This window comes from Diplotaxodon limnothrissa, linkage group LG3 (assembly GCF_057381915.1).
Source record: "Diplotaxodon limnothrissa isolate DT_005_m linkage group LG3, D_limnothrissa_male_GT1.1, whole genome shotgun sequence".
Taxonomy (NCBI): Eukaryota; Metazoa; Chordata; class Actinopteri; order Cichliformes; family Cichlidae; genus Diplotaxodon; species Diplotaxodon limnothrissa.
In genome coordinates, this window is record NC_140598.1 from 28665301 (window position 1) to 28684980 (window position 19680).

At 39.9% G+C, this 19680-nt stretch overlaps 1 protein-coding gene across 1 annotated transcript; it reads left to right on the forward strand.

Moving 5' to 3' along the window:
• The first annotated feature begins 792 nt into the window (after window positions 1-792).
• On the forward strand, window positions 793-1814 carry LOC146635234 (myelin-oligodendrocyte glycoprotein-like). The gene is made up of 2 exons (XM_085350059.1): window positions 793-823; window positions 1468-1814. The coding sequence occupies exons 1-2, from the start codon at window positions 793-795 to the stop codon at window positions 1812-1814; spliced, it is 378 nt and encodes a 125-aa protein (XP_085206185.1).
• Window positions 1815-19680: the final 17866 nt, after the last annotated feature.

A 19680-nucleotide genomic window follows, 5' to 3' on the forward strand; every position in this document is an offset into this window, starting at 1 on the left:
TAAAGTGTTACTCAAAAACTTGAAACAAGCCTAAATAATAATGAATCCATTAATTATAAGAGATCTATACCAATTATGGTTTTGTAATCCTCAGGACATTTCTTTTTCAACTGAGACTTCTCCTATAGATCTCAAAAATGAAAAGAGAAGGTTCAAGCTTAGTCAAAGAGCATGAGCTTGATATAAGACCTGGTTTCTACAGACGGATACAATGAAAAGGTCAAAGTTTCTTATTGCTCCATACAATAATCTTTGAACTGTGACGTGCTGCTCAGATGTAACAGGCACTGTTTGATTGTGAAATAGCCTCTATACGATTGGTCAAAATGCTCTGTTTCATTTAGTTATATTTTGATACTTATAATTTTACACACACACAAAAAAAAAAAAAACTCTCTTGATTCATGCTCAATCATCCAGATAAGGAAATCACAGAATGTTGATGATGTTCCTCTGGAAGAAGCCCACTGGGAAAACCTAGGAAAATACTTCCCACAGGCAGTTAGGTTTACGACCCAGCTGTGGAACGGGGTGGGGCCTGTCCCCTCAGGTCCACCCACTTCACATATATTGAGAGGTTTTCAGGAATGCATTTTATTATATCGTATGTTATGTCAGATTGTTTTTGTAAGACCATAAATGGGTTTAGATATTATTATTATTATTATTATTATTATTAATAATAATAATAATAATAATATATACCACTGAATTGTGATTCGAAGACTAAAAGGGCGATTTTCTGTCTACACGCAAAACATGTTTAAAAACAGCCACACAGTCTTTTCAGCAATGCTGTGGACTCTTGCCTCAGCTTCTGAAGGTAAGGTGAAATCAAACTAGTGAACTATGTGAACTGAGTTATTTCATAATGAAAGAGTAATCTGTTTTTGGTTTTAACAGACTGTCGAGCAGCTGGGTGCAGATAGATGTTGTTTGTCCTAGCTTAGAATAGAGCTCTGCCTCATGGCAGTTTGCTTAAAACTTGTTTCCAGTTTTGTCTTATCTTTCCAACTTTACTATCAGACATGTGACTGCTCACATTTTTTTTTTTTTCTGAGTTTGAAATTCTCATGTTGTGCCTGTTTCCAATCAAACTGTGTGGTTTTTATCGGTACCTAGATCTCTCTAAAACAGATCTCAGTGAGAAGACCTGTTTAAAAAAGGATTTGATAATAACTTGAGTGGCTGTGGCTACAATGTAGCTGCTATCGCCTGTGGGTGAATGACTGAATGTAGTGTAAAGCACTTTGGGGTCCTTAGGGACTGAGTAAAGCGCTATACAAATGCAGGCCATTTACCATTTAAGAACTGCTTGAAGATGTATCTGGTGCTTTCCAACACTAACCCACATCTTTGCTATCATAACAAGTAGTTCCACTGTGCATCAGTGCAATGGCACTAGAAATGAGATGATGTACTTTGAACATTCATTTTCTCCATTCTGTGTCTTTTTCCTTCTTTCAGACCAGAATAATATCACAGCTGAGTTTGGACAGAACGTTACTCTAACATGTCAAGCTCCAAACAACGACATGATAGGTGTAATGTGGAGGAGAGCTGACCTGGGGGAAAAATATGTCTATTTGAACCGCGAAGGGCAACCTCAGCCACAAGAGCAGCATCCATCTTTTATGAACCGGGTGGATCTTAAGGACACACAGATGAAGGATGGAGACGTGTCTTTGATTCTGAAGAATGTGACACTTAATGATGCTGGAACATACGAGTGTCGTGTCTTCATCGATGAAACACACCCGTGGAAATCCATCAGCATCATCTACCTGATTGTTATTGATCCTCCAGGTGAGTGAGTAGAGTTGAGTGTGTGTGTGATCAGAGGTGAAGTTGTTGATGAATAAACAAAGCTGTTTCTCACCCGCAGATACACCAGGAGGACTCTTTCAAGATCGATCTGTTGGAGTGGAAGTTGGTCTGAAAATTTTTGTGATAATGATTGTTGGAGTGATTATTTTTGTGGTTTGTTTTGGGATCAATGGAAAGCGACAAAAGGCAGAAAAATGTCTGGACTTGAAAACGAAATATAAATGTTTAATTGGAGCTCTAGAAAAAGGAGAGGCTGCTGTACCCACTTTTCATACTAGTCAATTTGGTAATTAATTTCTATGTATATGTTTATATTTGTCATTGGTGTTTTAAATTGTGGCAGTGTGTGGAATGTGGGTCAGTTGTGCAAATATTGAACGCAATTATCATGAAAAATATCAACAAATACATTTAAAATATAAACAGATGAAGATAAAACTCAATTTAAACATGTTTACAAAGGTGAAAAAGCAAAATTAATAAATAATTTTCAAAAAGTAGTGTGATGTGTGTATTTTTGTCTCTGACTGCATTGTTTTTTGTATATGAAAATGATGAGATAAGTTACTTTTTATCTGATTGCTCAGCTGTGACCCAAGGCCCAAACCTTTAATCCCATTAAAGTATCTCAGGGCAGATTAGCTCATGCTGTGCTTTATTTGCATGTGAAGCCTGATCAGTTTATCTAGTTTGAAATTTTCAGTTTATTATAGAAGCGATAATCACTACACAGGGTCAAAGGCACAGAGACAAACTGCAACACTAAAATGTTAAAAACCCTCACTCAGCAGATCTCTAGACACTAAGTAATAAACAAAGTCATAAATCAGGCTTCATATTCATTATCAGATGAACAACGCCCTTCCCGTAAATCACGGGTTTGTCGAGCTGATAGTAAATCTAAACAAATCTAAACATTAACTTTCTTAACTTGTCCGGGACGTGCAGGCCAAGTTTTTCTGTTTGAAGTCTCAAATGCAGTCATGTGTTGTTTGACAAAGTGTGTTTAAGAAGAAGCAAATTATTAGGCTGATGGCAAACATGCAAAGAAAAGCAGAAAAACAAAAAAACAAAAGAAGAAGCTAAAACTACAAGACACGGGTGCACTAAATCACAAGAGATTAGACAAAGGAAGCAAAACTAAAAGCAAAGCACAAAAAAAGAAAAGTACACACAGAACAAGGAAAATAACAAGAGCTCACCTCTGGTATAGCCGAAGGCAATGAGACAAATCTGGTGGCTTGGTCAAAGGCTGCTGGCAATGCAGCAACAGAGGTGGAGGGACTCAGAACTAGATGGTGCAGAACTCCTGGACTTAGGTGTATGTACAGGTGATAAAGGGGAGACTGGATAGGGTTCAGGTCATGTGCGTCATTTGGAAGGTCTGCATACACACACAATAACAGTTTTTGGGGTGGTCTGCAAAGGTGCACAACAAAGTGATTCAGATAGAATCGACCCAGAAACACCATTAACAGTTTCTGTTCATAAAAACAGAAAAATGTAATCTCTGACTGGGCAGACTGAGAAACACAGGCAGTCACGACACACGCTAGCTTAGGAGCACAACAAAAGGTTTGAGATGGAGATAATTTAGGGAGCATTAGTAACATAGGCAAACTCTGATAGGTACATACAATCTCTGCATGTCATTGGCAAACTGACCTATACACGCCATGAGCAAACTGAGAGATAAGCACAGTGGATGATGTCAGAATAAAGAATACAAAAAGCCACAGATATACTCAGCTCAGAAAAAGGTTTTCTGTTAATAAAAATAAAACCATGTAAATAGAAATAAAACCGTGAAAGTCTAAAGAAAAGAGAAAGGAAGTGCACAATTAATTCATTACAAATTTTATCTGTTAATTTTTAAGACAAATGACTGACGGTGTGTTTCGTTAAGAGGAAAAACAGGAACTGAGTCAGACATCAGTCACTTGTCACAAGATATGATATCTATGGCAACTGTACTGGGGGGAAACAACAACATAAAATACAACTTAGTGTACCACAAGTTTTTGCCCAGATTTAAAAGTTGGGATTGTTTGTGTTTTACTTTTTTTCACTTAAAAAAAATGCAAACACACTAGTTTTTGTCTCCATGGCTGTGCTGCTGTAGCTCTGGTGGCAGAGTGGGTCACCTACTGAGCGGAAGGTTGGTGGTTTGATCCCAGTCTGCTCCAGTCTGCATCCCAAATATCCTTGGACAACATACTAACTCCATGTTGCTTTCCGATGCATCGGAGTGTGAATGTGTGTGAATGTTAGATAGAAGCACTAAAAAGCTTAGATAAAGTGCTTGTGTGAATGGCTGTAACTATGTGAATGAATGAGTATTGTAAAGTGCTTTGACTGCTCAGACAAATAAAATTGTTGTTTTGTTTTGTCGGTCATGGCTTTGGTAAGTAATCAATAATCTAATCTGATAAGATCTGCTTCAAAATGTCTTTGGCTCCTTCTGACTGTAAACCACGAATCTAACAAGAAGAGTTCAGGGTTCCCTTTCTGTATACAGTGGGGCAAAAAAGTATTTAGTCAGCCACCGATTGTGCAAGTTCCCCCACTTAAAATGATGACAGAGGTCAGTAATTTGCACCAGAGGTACACTTCAACTGTGAGAGACAGAATGTGAAAAAAAAAAGACCCAGCCTCGTTTCATCTTCAAAGTTCTCACTGATGGAAGGAGGTTTTGGCTCAAAATCTCACGATACATGGCCCCATTCATTCTGTCCTTAACACGGATCAGTCGTCCTGTCCCCTTGGCAGAAAAACAGCCCCATAGCATGATGTTTCCACCCCCATGCTTCACAGTAGGTATGGTGTTCTTGGGATGCAACTCAGTATTCTTCTTCCTCCAAACACGACGAGTTGAGTTTATACCAAAAAGTTCTACTTTGGTTTCATCTGACCACATGACATTCTCCCAATCCTCTGCTGTATCATCCATGTGCTCTCTGGCAAACTTCAGACGGGCCTGGACATGCACTGGCTTCAGCAGCGGAACACGTCTGGCACTGCGGGATTTGATTCCCTGCCGTTGTAGTGTGTTACTGATGGTGACCTTTGTTACTTTGGTCCCAGCTCTCTGCAGGTCATTCACCAGGTCCCCCCGTGTGGTTCTGGGATCTTTGCTCACCGTTCTCATGATCATTTTGTCCCCACGGGATGAGATCTTGCGTGGAGCCCCAGATCGAGGGAGATTATCAGTGGTCTTGTATGTCTTCCATTTTCTGATGATTACTCCCACAGTTGATTTTTTCACACCAAGCTGCTTGCCTATTGTAGATTCACTCTTCCCAGTCTGGTGCAGGTCTACAATACTTTTCCTGGTGTCCTTCGAAAGCTCTTTGGTCTTGGCCATGGCGGAGTTTGGAGTCTGACTGTTTGAGGCTGTGGACAGGTGTCTTTTATACAGATGATGAGTTCAAACAGGTGCCATTCATACAGGTAACGAGTGGGGGACAGAAAAGCTTCTTACAGAAGACGTTACAGGTCTGTGAGAGCCAGAGATTTTCCTTGTTTGAGGTGACCAAATACTTATTTTCCACCCTGATTTACGAATAAATTCTTTACAAATCCTACCATGTGGATTCATGGATTTTTTTTCACATTCTGTCTCTCACAGTTGAAGTGTACCTCTGGTGCAAATTACTGACCTCTGTCATCATTTTAAGTGGGGGAACTTGCACAATCGGTGGCTGACTAAATACTTTTTTGCCCCACTGTATCATCACACTAATCAAAGAGAAGTTGCACTTTGACCTTTTCACTCTCTGTTTTTTATTCTTTTCATTCTTTCAGACCAAATCATCAGAGCTGGAAACAACACCACTCTGATATGTTGAGCTTCAAACACCTCCATCATAGCCGTGGAGCAGCCGTGACATGAAAGTAGAATATGTCTTTTTAAGCTGAGACGACCACTTTGACCCTCACAACCAGCATCCATCTTTTAAGGACAGGGTGGATCTGCAGGACAGAAAGATGAAGGATGGAGACGTGTCTTTGACTCTGAAGGAAGTGACGGTTTAAGACACAGGGACATACAAGTGTCGTGTCTTCATGGAGGAAACACGTCTGTGGAAATCCATCAGCACCATCAGCATTAGTGTTGCTAATCCTTCAGGTGAGTGAGTAGAGCTTATTGTGTCTGTCATCAAAGGAGAAGCCAGCTGTTGATGTTGTTTTCTAATGATGATCTTATTGAGACTTTGTAGAAATCAGCTGACACCTCACACCTGTTTCTAACCTGCAAGTCCAGCAGGAGCGAGGGTCAATCTGTTTGAGTCATTGTTGGTCTGTCAATTACAGCTGTAGTGATTTTTGTGGCTTTTGTTATCTATAAAAATCGAGAAAAAACTGGAAAAAAAAAACCTCCCACTCAATCTTGCCATAACCAGACACGGCTGTTTTTCTGTAGGAGTAAAGAAGCTAATGTAACATCATCATTAGTGTAATATATCCCATATTGAGAGGAAGGGATGACTTCAATATAATATTCAATAGCCCTCGACATTTAACTCTAACTAATGAGATCAACTATCAATCCTGTTTTTGTAGCAGCCAGAGCGGTTTGGGCTACAACATGCATTTACTGCATTCAGTGACTTCCCACTATGAGCCCTTTACTCTCATACTGTGCAGCCAGAAACTGGCACAGGGTTCCTACTTTTAAAATAATAAATTAAATTAAAATGTGGGAAACTCCAAAGTAAATGCTAGAAAACAGAAAAAAACATCCATTAAGTACAGTCTCTTAATAGTTCTCAGGACTCAGAACGTGAGTGTTGATCAGTGCAAAAGTTGGTGTTTTGTTTTTTTGTTTTTTTTAATTATTATTATTATTATTTTTAAAAAGAGGGGATAAATTATTCTTTTGTTCATTTATTCATTTATTTATTTATTGATACTTGGAAAAAAACTGAAGAGATTGCTATGCTGGACCTTTTGCTGAAGTGGGTGGGCCTAGAGAGCCAGGGCCCACCTGTGTAAGGTGGAGTATCACGGCACAGCTGTGTATAAATTCAGAGACGCAAAGTGGAAATGCTGTTGGTGGTTCTGTGTGTATTCAGAAAGGTGCAGTTATAACTACTTGCACTATCACAAGTTTTTGCTTCAGTAAAATCTGTATCAGGTTTACAGGATCAAAACAGGAGACAGTGCCTGTAAAAATTGTTGGATTGATTCAGAGAGTGCCTCTGTGCACCTCATTTCATAACGAAAGGGCAACTTTCTGGGTGCCCACAGAAAATGCTGAACATCAAACGCACAGTCTCTGTGGCTGTGCTTCTAGGCCTTATCTCAGCATCTCAGGGTAAGATTATTCCTGTATTATTCACAATCAAACAGCTTCTAATTGTTCTCACTGAACAGCTGCTGCTAAAAGCTGCAGAGTCTCTGAAGCACAATTATTGTACTTGTATTGCGTTTTCACTTAACTGTGATTTAATTTATCATGTTCTTTAAGATCAGTTAGATTTGAGAAATGATTAATGGACTTTGTAACAGCTCACATTTAGGTTTCAAACTTTCTTTATTATTATTATTATTATTATTTGTATCCAATTGTTATTTTTTAATGTAACCAAAAGGAAATCAGAGATATCAGATATATTTTTGTTGAAACTTCACTGTATATTTCTACAGTATTGCACTTTGGTTTTAGGAGGCTGTCCTGCAGCCTGCTACAGCTTAGAGAGCAGCTCGGTCTGAGGACAGTTTGACTTTTTAATTGCTTCTTTATGTCTTTGGTTCCAAATAGTGAGCCAATAAAGCAACAGAGCAGAGCTTAGCAGTGTCTCTGTTGCTCACCTCACTGCTCAGTGGAGGAGAAGTGACAAGCTGCACTTTGACCTTTCTATCTGCTTTTTGTTGTTTTCATACTTTCAGACCACAAAAACATCATAGCTCAATCTGGACAGAATGTCACTCTGACATGTGAAGCTTCAAACACCTCCATCGTAGCTGTAGAAGGGAGCAGATCCGACCTGAAGACAGAATATGTCTTTTTAAGCTGGGACGGGCACTTTGACCCTCACAACCAGCATCAATCTTTTAAGAACCGGGTGGATCTGCAGGACAGACAGATGAAGGATGGAGACGTGTCTTTGATTCTGAACAATGTGACAGTTAAAAACGCTAGAACATACAAGTGTCGTGTCTTCATCGATCAAAGACGCCTGTGGAAATCCATCATTATCACCAGCCTTAGTGTTGATCCTCCAGGTGAGTGAGTAGAGTTAAGTGTGTGATCAGAGGTGAAAATGCTTCCTGGTTGTAGATCTTGTTCATGAGACTTTGTAGAAATCATCTGACACCTCACACATATTTCTGACCTGCAGGTCCACCAGGAGCACTCCATGTGGGTCGATCTGTTGGAGTGATCGTTGGTCTGGCAGTTTCAGCTGTGATGATTTTTGTGGCCTTTGTCATCTATAAAAATCCAGAAAAAAGAGAAAAGATTTTTCGTAAACAGACACGGCTGTGTTTCTGTAGAAATAAAGACTTTAATGTGACATCTGCAGTTATTTAAAATCCCCCTTCCCCTTTCCCCTGAACAACCCCTAAACAATCCCCCTCCTTGAATTGCCACCTTATCGTGGTGGAGGGGTTTGTGAGCTCAGACGATCCTGGGAGCTGAGTTGTCTGGAGCGTTCAGCTCCTGGTAGGGTCTCCCATGACAAACAGGTCCCAGGTGATGAGCCAGACTGAGAGCAATTCATGTGCACTGCAGCACTGATCAGTATTTACACACTGTAAATATTTTTAATAAAACTGTGAAAAAGTCTTACATGTGTTTGTTGGTCTTTTTAACTCTCCATTATGACACTAAAAATCATATCACCAATATTTAATAATTAAAGATTTCAGACTTTTTATTGTCATTATGCAACAACATTACAGTAATTAACTCTTTATCTAGAGTTTAGAACAACGAAACTAAAGTTAATATTAATGTTTAACTCACACGGCTCCTGCCGAGCACGTACTTGTTAGAGAAAAAAACAATCAAGTGTTATCAAGAGGAAGTGTTTTTCCAAAGAGAGCTGAGATCATTCCTGGCATAATAAAATATTCCCAGGAACGCCTTTCTAACATGAAATAAGCTCATAGTGCTAAACTTGATCTGCCTAAGTGCAGAGTTTGTATATGGAAATATGATCAGATCAGCAAACTTGGTTCTCTGACGTAAAGTGATGAAGTGATCAGAATAATTTATGGTTTTAACTGAAATGTGCTGAAAAGAAGAAGAAAACCTTGAGCAGAGATCTGGAATACAAGGAGTCAAATTTTGACCTGTTTGACTGCAGCTCACTGCAGCATTGATCAGTATTTATACACTGTAAATGCTTCTTCTGTTTTGTGCTTTTTATTTTACACAAATGTGCAGAAAGCATTGTGCGCAGGATAGAAACATGTCTGTTTTTTCTCTTTTTTCCTGACAGTAAAGCCTCTTCTCAGTCATTCAGACATCTTTCTGCTGCCATCTACTGGCTTTTACCTTTCTGTGACTGATGCCTTTATACACCATGCAAATATCAATCAGCCACTATATTAGGAACACCTTACTGGTACTGGGTTGCACCTAGCTCAGCACCTTTTCATCTGGGAAGAGAGATCAGAACTAAAGGAGAAAAATGTTTGAAAATGACGCACTGAACCAGAGAATTGCTAAAAGACACATAGACACAACCTAGTTCAACTTCATCAAAGTTGCTAAGCTAAATCAAAACTATCAGCAAAGCCTCAGTACTGATGAAAACATAAATGGGCTCCTGAAAGACAGAAAAAAAAATCCACTGCAGCTGGCGCAGTACTGCACATTTACAAATGAGAGAGACCGGGGAGGTCTGCTCTCCAGCAATAATAACTGAATGACTGAATAACCCAAATAGAAAAGACCTTTATTATCATTGTACATGTACAACAAAATTCTAGGTGTTCCACAGCAAGTGTGGAATAAAATAACATATTAAACATAAAGAATAAATAAAATTATAAAATCAGGAAGAATATATACATAAATATATACACAAATAGGAGAAAGGCATACATTAGAGAACAAAATAGTTGAAAAGTGCTTGAAAGCATTGCAAAGATCTGTGCTCAGGTCACTTCTGTCATCATAAGTCCAAACAGTGTCATTGTATGTACTAGTGGTCAGTTTTGGTATTACAACAATTGATATCGCCTGCGGCACTGACTTACCAGGACACCTCTCTTCTTGATCTCCTCTTGGGTGTAATGGCTCCCAAAATAATGGTTTTACATTAGAGTAATTTAATAATATGACACACTACTGTACTAAAGTCATCAATAATAATTTTACAATTTTATTGCCACTCATTTCATTACAAAGGCACTTCAATTATCTGCACAATGAATGAATTAAAAATATATCAGATGTGTGTTTTTCTTCCTGCTACAATCAGCTGTCAATTTGTGTGCAGGGAGGAGGAAAATGGTGGTGAGGTCGACAACTGTTGATGAGTGGAGATGTTACTTTTGTTTTTGTACCACGAGAGGCTGAGAGTGTGATGGGAAAGTTGTTCTGCTTCAAGCACAGAAAAAAAGAAATCGCCATCGAGACTTTAACTCTGTGCAAACATCTGCATGAAGAGCACGCTAACACGAAACTAGCCAAGGACTAAATTCTTACATACTGGATTTCCTTGAAATAAATCTCTTTGTACACACACACACACACACACACACACACACACACACACACACACACACACACACACTTTCTTTCAACCACTGAATGATTTTCCTTCTGTCTTTACTCTGTGGTTGAGGTTCAGCCGCTTGCCTGTTCTTTGTTATCTGCTCTGAACAGAGGTGTGTATCAGTTAGAAACATTGTTCAAAGTTTCCATCGCTGCTCTTTCTGAAACCCACAGAACCACACGACAGGAACAACATGTGACAGCAAAGTTTATTGATGCTGCAGAGGAAGCAGGACAACACTGTAGAATCAACTGCACGGTGCCACACAAAGCAAAGTTACAGAGGGCATTCAAAACAATGCATTACATTTATATTTTAGTTACTTTTAGTTACACTACATACAGACAGACCTGTATAGCCACTGAGAGTGTAAATTATAGTGAGAGGACACTGCACAATATAGACAAGTAAATATTATAAGTCAAATTCCTCAGGTCTGAGGGGCTGTGTGGACCAGTTAGAGACCAGCAGCTGGTCATTGGTTGGACTGGTGGACTACAGCTATATAAATAAACTTGCCTTGCCTTACAGTGAAGAATAGACAACGTCTGAACACAGACACACACACAGTTGAAATGGTGTGAGAATAGAGAATAAAAGGCTTTTCTAAAACTCATCTGATATGTTTATGTAAAGTAAACTGACAGAATGGGGAGAGGATTTAAAGCACTTTAGTGATAAATTTAAATTTGTTGTTGAGGGTTCGGTGAGATAGTGACATCGTCTCTCTGAAGATCAAACTGGTTACAGGAGAAACAAACTGCAGATAAAGCTTCATATGTGTGAGTTCAGTTTGAAGTTAAATTGATCAGCTCCAAATTTGGGAGGAATTTAAAGAAGTTTCAATATTAAGCCTGAAGTATGATGTAAATGTGAAGGATTAAATAATAAATAAAAAATGTAAAGTATGATATTGCACAGCATCTGCACCCGATAATGTTTTTGACATTAAAGTGATTTCAAATTTCCCCCTATCACACACCAAACTATGAGGTCAAGTTTAACCCATTAACAGCCAATATGCCGCACAAAAAATGTTAACTACAAAATGCGAAATAAACTCAGTAAATTACTGAGAGAGGACAAATCTCCCTATGTTCATACAGTTTACAAGATGTTCACAGCTTACAGGTGGAGGATGCTGCTGATGTGATTTCATCTTTATAAAAGTGATTTTTACAATTGACCTGCTGAGTTTGTTTGTTGCATAAATGATATTCAACTATTTATAAAAAGGAACAGAAGCCAAGGAAAAAACTTCATAATCTTTATGCTCGCTTCTATTAAACAAAAGAGACAAACCCTACATCACATTAAAAAGATGAGAGCCTCATTAATGCAGAGGATACATGAACCACCAGGCAGAGCTGTTATGATGTCACAGGAGTTTAAAATATGTCTGTGTGGAAAAAGAAACTTAGAGAAACATCCAGTTACTTCCATGAAAATAGTAGTTACTGGATGTACCTCCAGTTCTATGAATAGTTGTGTTGTCTCCTAAAGTGTGGACAGACTGTTGTGGACATGTTCCCCTCATGAATACAAGGAACAGTAATGTAATAAAGTCGGATAAAATCAGATATAAGTCATAAGCTTTAGTTTTACTTTCATTCTTGGGGCTAATTCTGCTGATCCTGATACTTTTGTACTTTGACTTATGTAACATTTTAAAATCAGACCTGACATACCAGTGAAAGGGTTTGGACACATTTCCCATGAGATCATTTCAGTAAATATTATGATGACACAAATGTATAAAATACATCTCTTTTCTTCTTTTCTTTTCTTCTGTCCTGCACAGTAAACATTTAGTCAGATCGCAAAACTCTCGATGACAGTAAAGCATTACTGTAGAATGTAACAGTTACAATTCATAACATGATACCAGTGATATTCTGAAAGTGAATAAAGAGCAGCTGTACCTGTTTGTCCATAAATGATGTCTTCAGGTCTCAGGGCTGAGTGGACGGGAACAGGATCACTCTCTGTACAATGAAACACACACAGAGGAAATCACTGCAAATGCTACAAGTTATAAAAGTGTTTTTAAAAAAGACAACAACTTATCACTGCTTCTTATACAATGAAAATATTTCCTAAAATTTTCACCAATTCTTTTTTGTGTGGATAAGACCACACTCGTTATATTTGTTCATTTATTTTAAACAATATGAGAAGAAAAAACATTTTATCAGAAGGTACAAAACAGACCCACACTTTGTCACACTGTATATATTGTGTTGACAGATTCCTGTTTGTCTTCATTTATCAGCTCAGTGGAAACAGCAGGGGGGGCTGCTGTGGTTTTCCATGCAGTGTTTTTAAAGGACAGTTTGAGGTGCTGAGGTGTGGTTCATTTAAATTTTACTTCAAACATTGTTTTCATGCAGAGTTCTAATGTTATCTTGTCTTTTAATTCATCAAAAGTAGAATAAAGAGTTCTGTTTTTATGTTTTATACAAATGTTCATCATCCAGTGATGACAAATTTACTGCATTGAGGTTGGTTCATGACATCTGCCGTGCATAAATACATCCTGATCACAGGCATAACAACAACTCAAAGTGAGATGCTGTGGCCTATCATAAACTCTGATGATCTTCTTCAGCTGTTCTATCACAGGCATAAAACAGATTTACTCATAAATACAAATATAATGTCTGTACGTGTGGAACAAAGAACAGCCCAATAACCAGGGATCCTGAGACTGACTGGACCAGGATGTTATGCAAACTATAAAATGATTCAAACCATATCAGTAAAATACAAAACTGTGACATATATGTGAGCAGAACTGATCTTGATTCTGTTTGCACACTAACAATCCTGCAGTACAACCTGAGCAGATGAAGTATTTTTATCTGACAGAGGAAACATGACGACCACAGAGCTGTTAGTTTCTGTTAACAGACTAACCACAGGCTGAAAAACACATGCAAAGAACAGCATTCATTAACATCACCTACAAACTCACAACATACAACTCTGTTCTGTCAGCCGAGCATAAAACAGCTTTTCTCTCTCCTGTCTCACAACTTTCAGCTTTCTCAGGCTCTCTGCTCTCTGTTGGTCTCTTCATCTCTCCTGGATTTAGTTGGCACAAAAACTCCAGAGAGCACAAGTTCTAGAAGACAGAACTACAAGGTTTAAAGATATTTAAGACTTTAATGCTGAAATGAAAATCAATTTTTAAAAAAAGATCTGTCCATTTACAGCAGGAGAGTGATTATTATGAACAATCACTGAATGTCAACTGGGAAAAAGTTTTAAATGTTATTTTGTCAAAGACTGAAACAGTGCTGCTACTATAGCTACATATTATACTGCACCACTCAGAAACCTTTAAAATAAAATGTGCACAGATTTTGTTAAAGTTGCCAAATTCAAAACTGTCAGAGATTATCAGTAGATGCAGCTAATCTATCAGTATGAGAAGCCTACATGATATTCTTCCTGAGATAAAAACATTTTCAGACAGCATTACATCTGAATCTAAGGTCAAGGTCACCAATGTTTGAACTTGTATGAGATTTTTTGTACGTAGTGAGTTGTTGTATTCATAAAGTTGTGTGACACATTGTCTCCAAAAGTTGATTCTGTTCATCTGGACGTAGCGTTTTGTGGGAGAAACGTTTCGTCACTCATCCAAGTGACTTCTTCAGTCTCAGCTGACTGCAGGTTTCCCCAACCTTATAAACAGTACATTTGCATAATGACTCATAATGAATCAAAGACCATTGATCAACTGTCTGTATGATCAACTCGGTCACCTATAACATCTCCAAGTTTCTGGTTTCGATCCTCAACCCGCTGGTGGGCAGCTCTGAGCACCACATCCAGAACACGTTGGACTGAGAAGGTGAGAGATGTCATTATGGAGGCAGATGAAACCATGGTCTCGTACGACGTTGCATCTCTCTTCACTTGCATCCCAGTCACGGAAGCGTTGGAGGTAGTCCGTAAGAGATTACAGGATGACACCAACCTCAGAAACAGGACCACTCTCAGCATCGACCAAGTGTGTTTGCTTTTGGAACTGTGTCTCCATTCCACCTCTGTCACATACAAGGGTGGCCAATTTGTACATGGAAGAAGTGGAAAAGAGCGAACACCATCCCCACTGACACAGCGGCCAGGGAGGCAGAAGAACAGCACATCAAGAAGGCCCTGAGTAAATGTGGTTATCCCAGCTGGACTTTTGTCAAAGCTGGAAAGGCACCTAAAGAAAGCTCCAGCTAATCCAGGAGAGACGGACAACTGCTGCACAAGCGAAAATCTGTAGTGATCCCGTATCTGTCAGGAGTATCGGAGCAGTTGAGACGCATTTTTTTCTAAACACCGAGTCTCTGTGGCTTTTAAACCCTAAAACACGCTTCGCCAAAAATTGGTCCACCCCAAGGATCGGGTCCCCCGACACAAACAGAGTAACATAGTGCACACTGTTAAGTGCCAGGAGGATTGCCAGGATTTATACATCAGGGAAACCAAACAGGCCAGTGGACACTCTCTCAATGATGAGGATGTACACATCCTGGACAGGGAGGAACGCTGGTGTGAGCGCGGAGTCAAGGAGGCTATTTACATGAAAAGGGAAAGACCATCTCTGAATCGAGATTTTGCATGTTAATGATTAAGGACCTGACTTCATTATGCAAATGTACTGTTTATAAGATTGGGGAAACCTGCAGTCAGCTGAGACTGAAGAAGTCACTTGGATGAGTGACGAAAGATTTCTCCCACAAAACGCCACGTCCAGATGAACAGAATCAACTTTTGGAGATTTACTTACCTGGATGATTGAAAATGCATCAAAACAATATTTAAATATAGAAATATCAAGACATGTGACACATTAGTTTAAGCTCAGTGAGTTCACAGAGTTCGTTTAGCTTTTAGTTTTATAATTCCTCTAAATATTAACATGAAACCTAAACACACAGCGCATTAAAAACTACCTCTGCTTCCTCTGATTGGCTGTTGTTGATGACTTGAGATTTTCTGTGACTGTACGTGATGTCATCTCTAACTTCTCCATCAGCTGAAATGAGCCAGAATGAACAGCAAATTGATTTACTGTTTCATTCTGTGAGAAAAATATTAGTGAGTACCACATCAAAATAATTTACTGTGAAAAACAATGTCTGAGTCTCACCTTCAGTTTTCCTGTGAACACATCGTCTCCCTAACAGAACCAGTAACACCAGTAAGAACCCACAGATCGATTTAAGAAATGACAACACAGAGAGAGCAGTGGAGGACAGTGATGGAGGAGGTGTGGATGTAGGTGGAGGTGTGGTGGTGTGTTTCTCTAAAATAAAGCAAACACAGTCATTAAGTTGTCGTCACATAGGGATGGGTACCGGTGTCCGGTGCCATGATGGCACCGGTTCTGACATAAACGGTAGTAACCAGACCGAAAAGCAGCGCACATTTCGGTGCTTTATTTCGGTGCTTTTTTTCCCTGAGCTGTGATACACTTCTAGCCAATCATTTTACGTTTCCGAGGATAGTAGGCGGGTCCAGGTACGTACGTTCTGTTAGAGCAGAGCTACAGATTAAAAATGCCCAAGGCGAAGCGGTCAAAAGTCTGGCTGTACTTCACAGCAAAATATGCAAACTCAGCAGCAACAAGTGCTTTAAGCTGATACTGTGATACTGTCAAAGGAGGTAACACCTCAAGGCTAAAATGACCAAAGAAAAAGAGGGAAACAGCTAAACATGAGAGGTTTTTGGACAAAGTTTGTATTTTTTCCATTGTTTAAGCACTGCTTCCAGCTAAGAGTGATACCATATATGCCCCATAGCTGCAGAAAAGGCTAACATTGTTATCTTTTTACATAAAACCAGCTGAATATGAGAGGTTTTTGGACCAATTTTGTGTTCTCCATTCTTTAAGCACCGGTTTGAGCACCGTTTGAGCACCGGCACCGTTTCAAAAGTACCGATTTGGCACCGGTATCGGATAAAACCTAAACGATACCCATCCCTATCGTCACATTGTGAATGTTGAAAGCTGCAGAAACACAGACAGGTGAGTGTGTCACCTGTGACAGTGATCCAGCTGGATGGAGACTCTCCATGACCGCTGATGTCACACTTGTAGAGGCCTTCATCAGACCTGGAAACATGCTGGATGGTCATGTGACCTGTAGGCTGCTTCCTGATGAGGGAGCCATCTTTATAGAAAGCAGCTGGGAGGTTGGAGGGAGTGGTCTTTGTTTTACAGAGCAGAGTGACGTCATCTCCCTCCATCACAGGGAGGACAGGACTCTGCAGGATCACTGATCCACCTCAACACAGAGACAAACTACAGCATTTCATCCATTTACACACAGCTTCATCAACACTAACTCCACACACTCAGCTTACCAGTGACTGTCAGGTTAACCATGTTACTGATGGGACCCTCTCTGGACTCACACCAGTAAACTCCACTGTCCCATGGGAAAACAGTGATGTCACATGAAGAACCAGACCATCTTCCCCACCCATCTCCACACTGAGTGATCTTATTTTTGGTCCTCAGAGTCCATCCAGCAGAGCTGTCGTCCTCCTCACAGCTCAGAGACACAAAGTCTTCTTCAAAGAACTGAGAGCTGCTGGGACTCACAGTCAGACGAGCTGTGAGGGTTAAAATGCAACATCAATGATTTCTTGTCTACCTTTTCCTTAATCCTTTATTTCTTCAGTTTTATATGTGACCTTCATTGTGAAACATGAACCCAATCAGGTCATATCAGTGAGCATTTCTCAGGTTTAAACTGTGACAGAAGAAGGTTACTGACCTTGGTTTGTTGTGCAGCTCAGCAGTGAGATCAGAACTAAAGAGAAATGACACTCAGGTTGATATGAAGTCAACATAAAGAACAAACAGCTGGCAAACACACAAACTTGTCTCTCTCTGATATACAGTGGCTTGCAAAAGTAAGTTCGGCCCCCTTGAACTTTTCCTCATTTTGTCACAGGAGGCTCTCTGTGTATCCCAGGCCAACATGAAGAAACGGTTTGCAGTGGAAAGGCAATTTCAGCCTGGGGACAAAGTTCTTGTGTTGCTGCCTGTGCCTAATTCTGCCCTCATGGCTCGTTTCTCAGGACCCAATGTAATAGTGAAGAAAATGTCTGACACCAACTAACATGCTGAAACCACACCATACCAGAGACCGCTGGGACAGCTGTCCACGGTTCTGTCCCTGCTACCCTGCTAAGTGTAGAGGTCATACAAGTGTAGGGGGGGGCGGCCGTGGCTCAGGGGGTTGGGATGCGTATCTGTAACCGGAAGGTCACCGGTTCGATCCCCGGGCTCTCTGTCCTGGTCGTTGTGTCCTTGGGCAAGACACTTTACCCTACCGCCTACTGGTGGTGGCCAGAGGGGCCGATGGCGCGATATGGCAGCCTCGCTTCTGTCAGTCTGCCCCAGGGCAGCTGTGGCTACACCTGTAGCTGCCTCCACCAGTGTGTGAATGTGAGAGTGAATGAATACTGGCATTGTAAAGCGCTATATAGATCCAATCCATTATTATTATTAGAGGTGTATATATACATATATATACACCTCTACATTTGTATTGTACTACACTGTATATGTGTATATATATATATATACACATATATATATACACACATATACAGTGGCTTGCAAAAGTATTCGGCTCCCTTGAACTTTCCCACATTTTGTCACATTACAGCCACAAACATGAATAAATTTTATTGGAATTCCACGTGAAAGACCAACACAAAGTGGTGTACACGTGAGACGTGGAACGGAAATCATACATGATACCAAACATTTTTTACAAATAAATAACTGCAAAGTGGGGTGTGCGTAATTATTCAGCCCCCTGAGTCAACATATTTTTTCTCTGTATTAACAAAGTAATATATATATATATATATATATATATATATATATATATATATATATATATTAGGGGTGCAACGATATTCGTATCGATATTGAACCGTTCGATACAGTGCTTTCGGTTCGGTACGCATATGTATCGAACAATACAACATTTGTAATTTATTTTATCAATTTTCCTTCTGACGATGCTGTCTGTGTTGAGCGCTCAGTGAATCTGTGTTCGACTACTCCGCCTAGGCTGCACTGTCGAGCGCAGATCCCCTGAGCGCTCAACACAGACAGCATCGTCAGAAGGAAGAGCGCAGGGCAAGCTAGCGAGACAGAAGTTAAGCTCTCCTTGCAACAGGCAAATTGACCCTCATTCAGATCTGGCGTTTGGAATTATTTTGGTTTTCATGTGACGTATGACCCTGAAGGTAAGCGAGTCATGGACTAAAGTAAAACAGTATGTTGGATGTGCCATGCAATGCTCAATTACATTGGTGTGAACTAGTGTGTTAGCGCAGTTAGCTCGTTAACGTGTTGGCCGTCTAGCCCCATGCACGGAGCGATCGGCGGTAGCTCGTTAACGGAGATTTGCCGTGTTGTGGCGTTAAGGTCATTTCAACGAGATTAACCTGAAAGCACTAGTGGGAACACAACGAATATGACTGCACATTTACGCCGACATCATCCTAGTGCAAAGACAAAAACAACAAGCATGCTACTAACTTTAGCCGAGTCATTTAGACAGCTGTTAGCACATGATTCTCCTTATGCTGCTGAGAATATAGCCCAGAAGAAGCGGATAGTATAGCTTTTATTTTGGAAAGAGCCATTTCTCTGTAATAAACTCTCTTTTCCAAAGATGAGTGATTCCTCAATCAGATACAGGGCTTGCAATATCGCTAGCCCGACGTCCCGGAGCTAGCGATTTTTTCAGTCGGGCTACCAAAATCTATCTCTGCCCTGCCCGTCGGGCTATTGTAGGAAAAATATATGTCAGTGCTTTTGCATTCTTTCAGAAATGTAGCTGGGTAATTATGTCATTGGCATCGGTGAGCCACTGTCAATATGTGACATATTGAAGTCACGTTTGAATTTGCGCTTGTTTTTTTGCTTTCACTTTGCAATCGTGCGAACTGTGTATAGAGAGCGACAGCACTGATCTGTGAGTGATGATAATTTGTGCACCAATTCCTCTGACATCGTCTTATTAATCGTTAGCTTACTATGCAAACATGACAAGTGAAATCTCCCGCAGCAAGCTTAAACATGTGG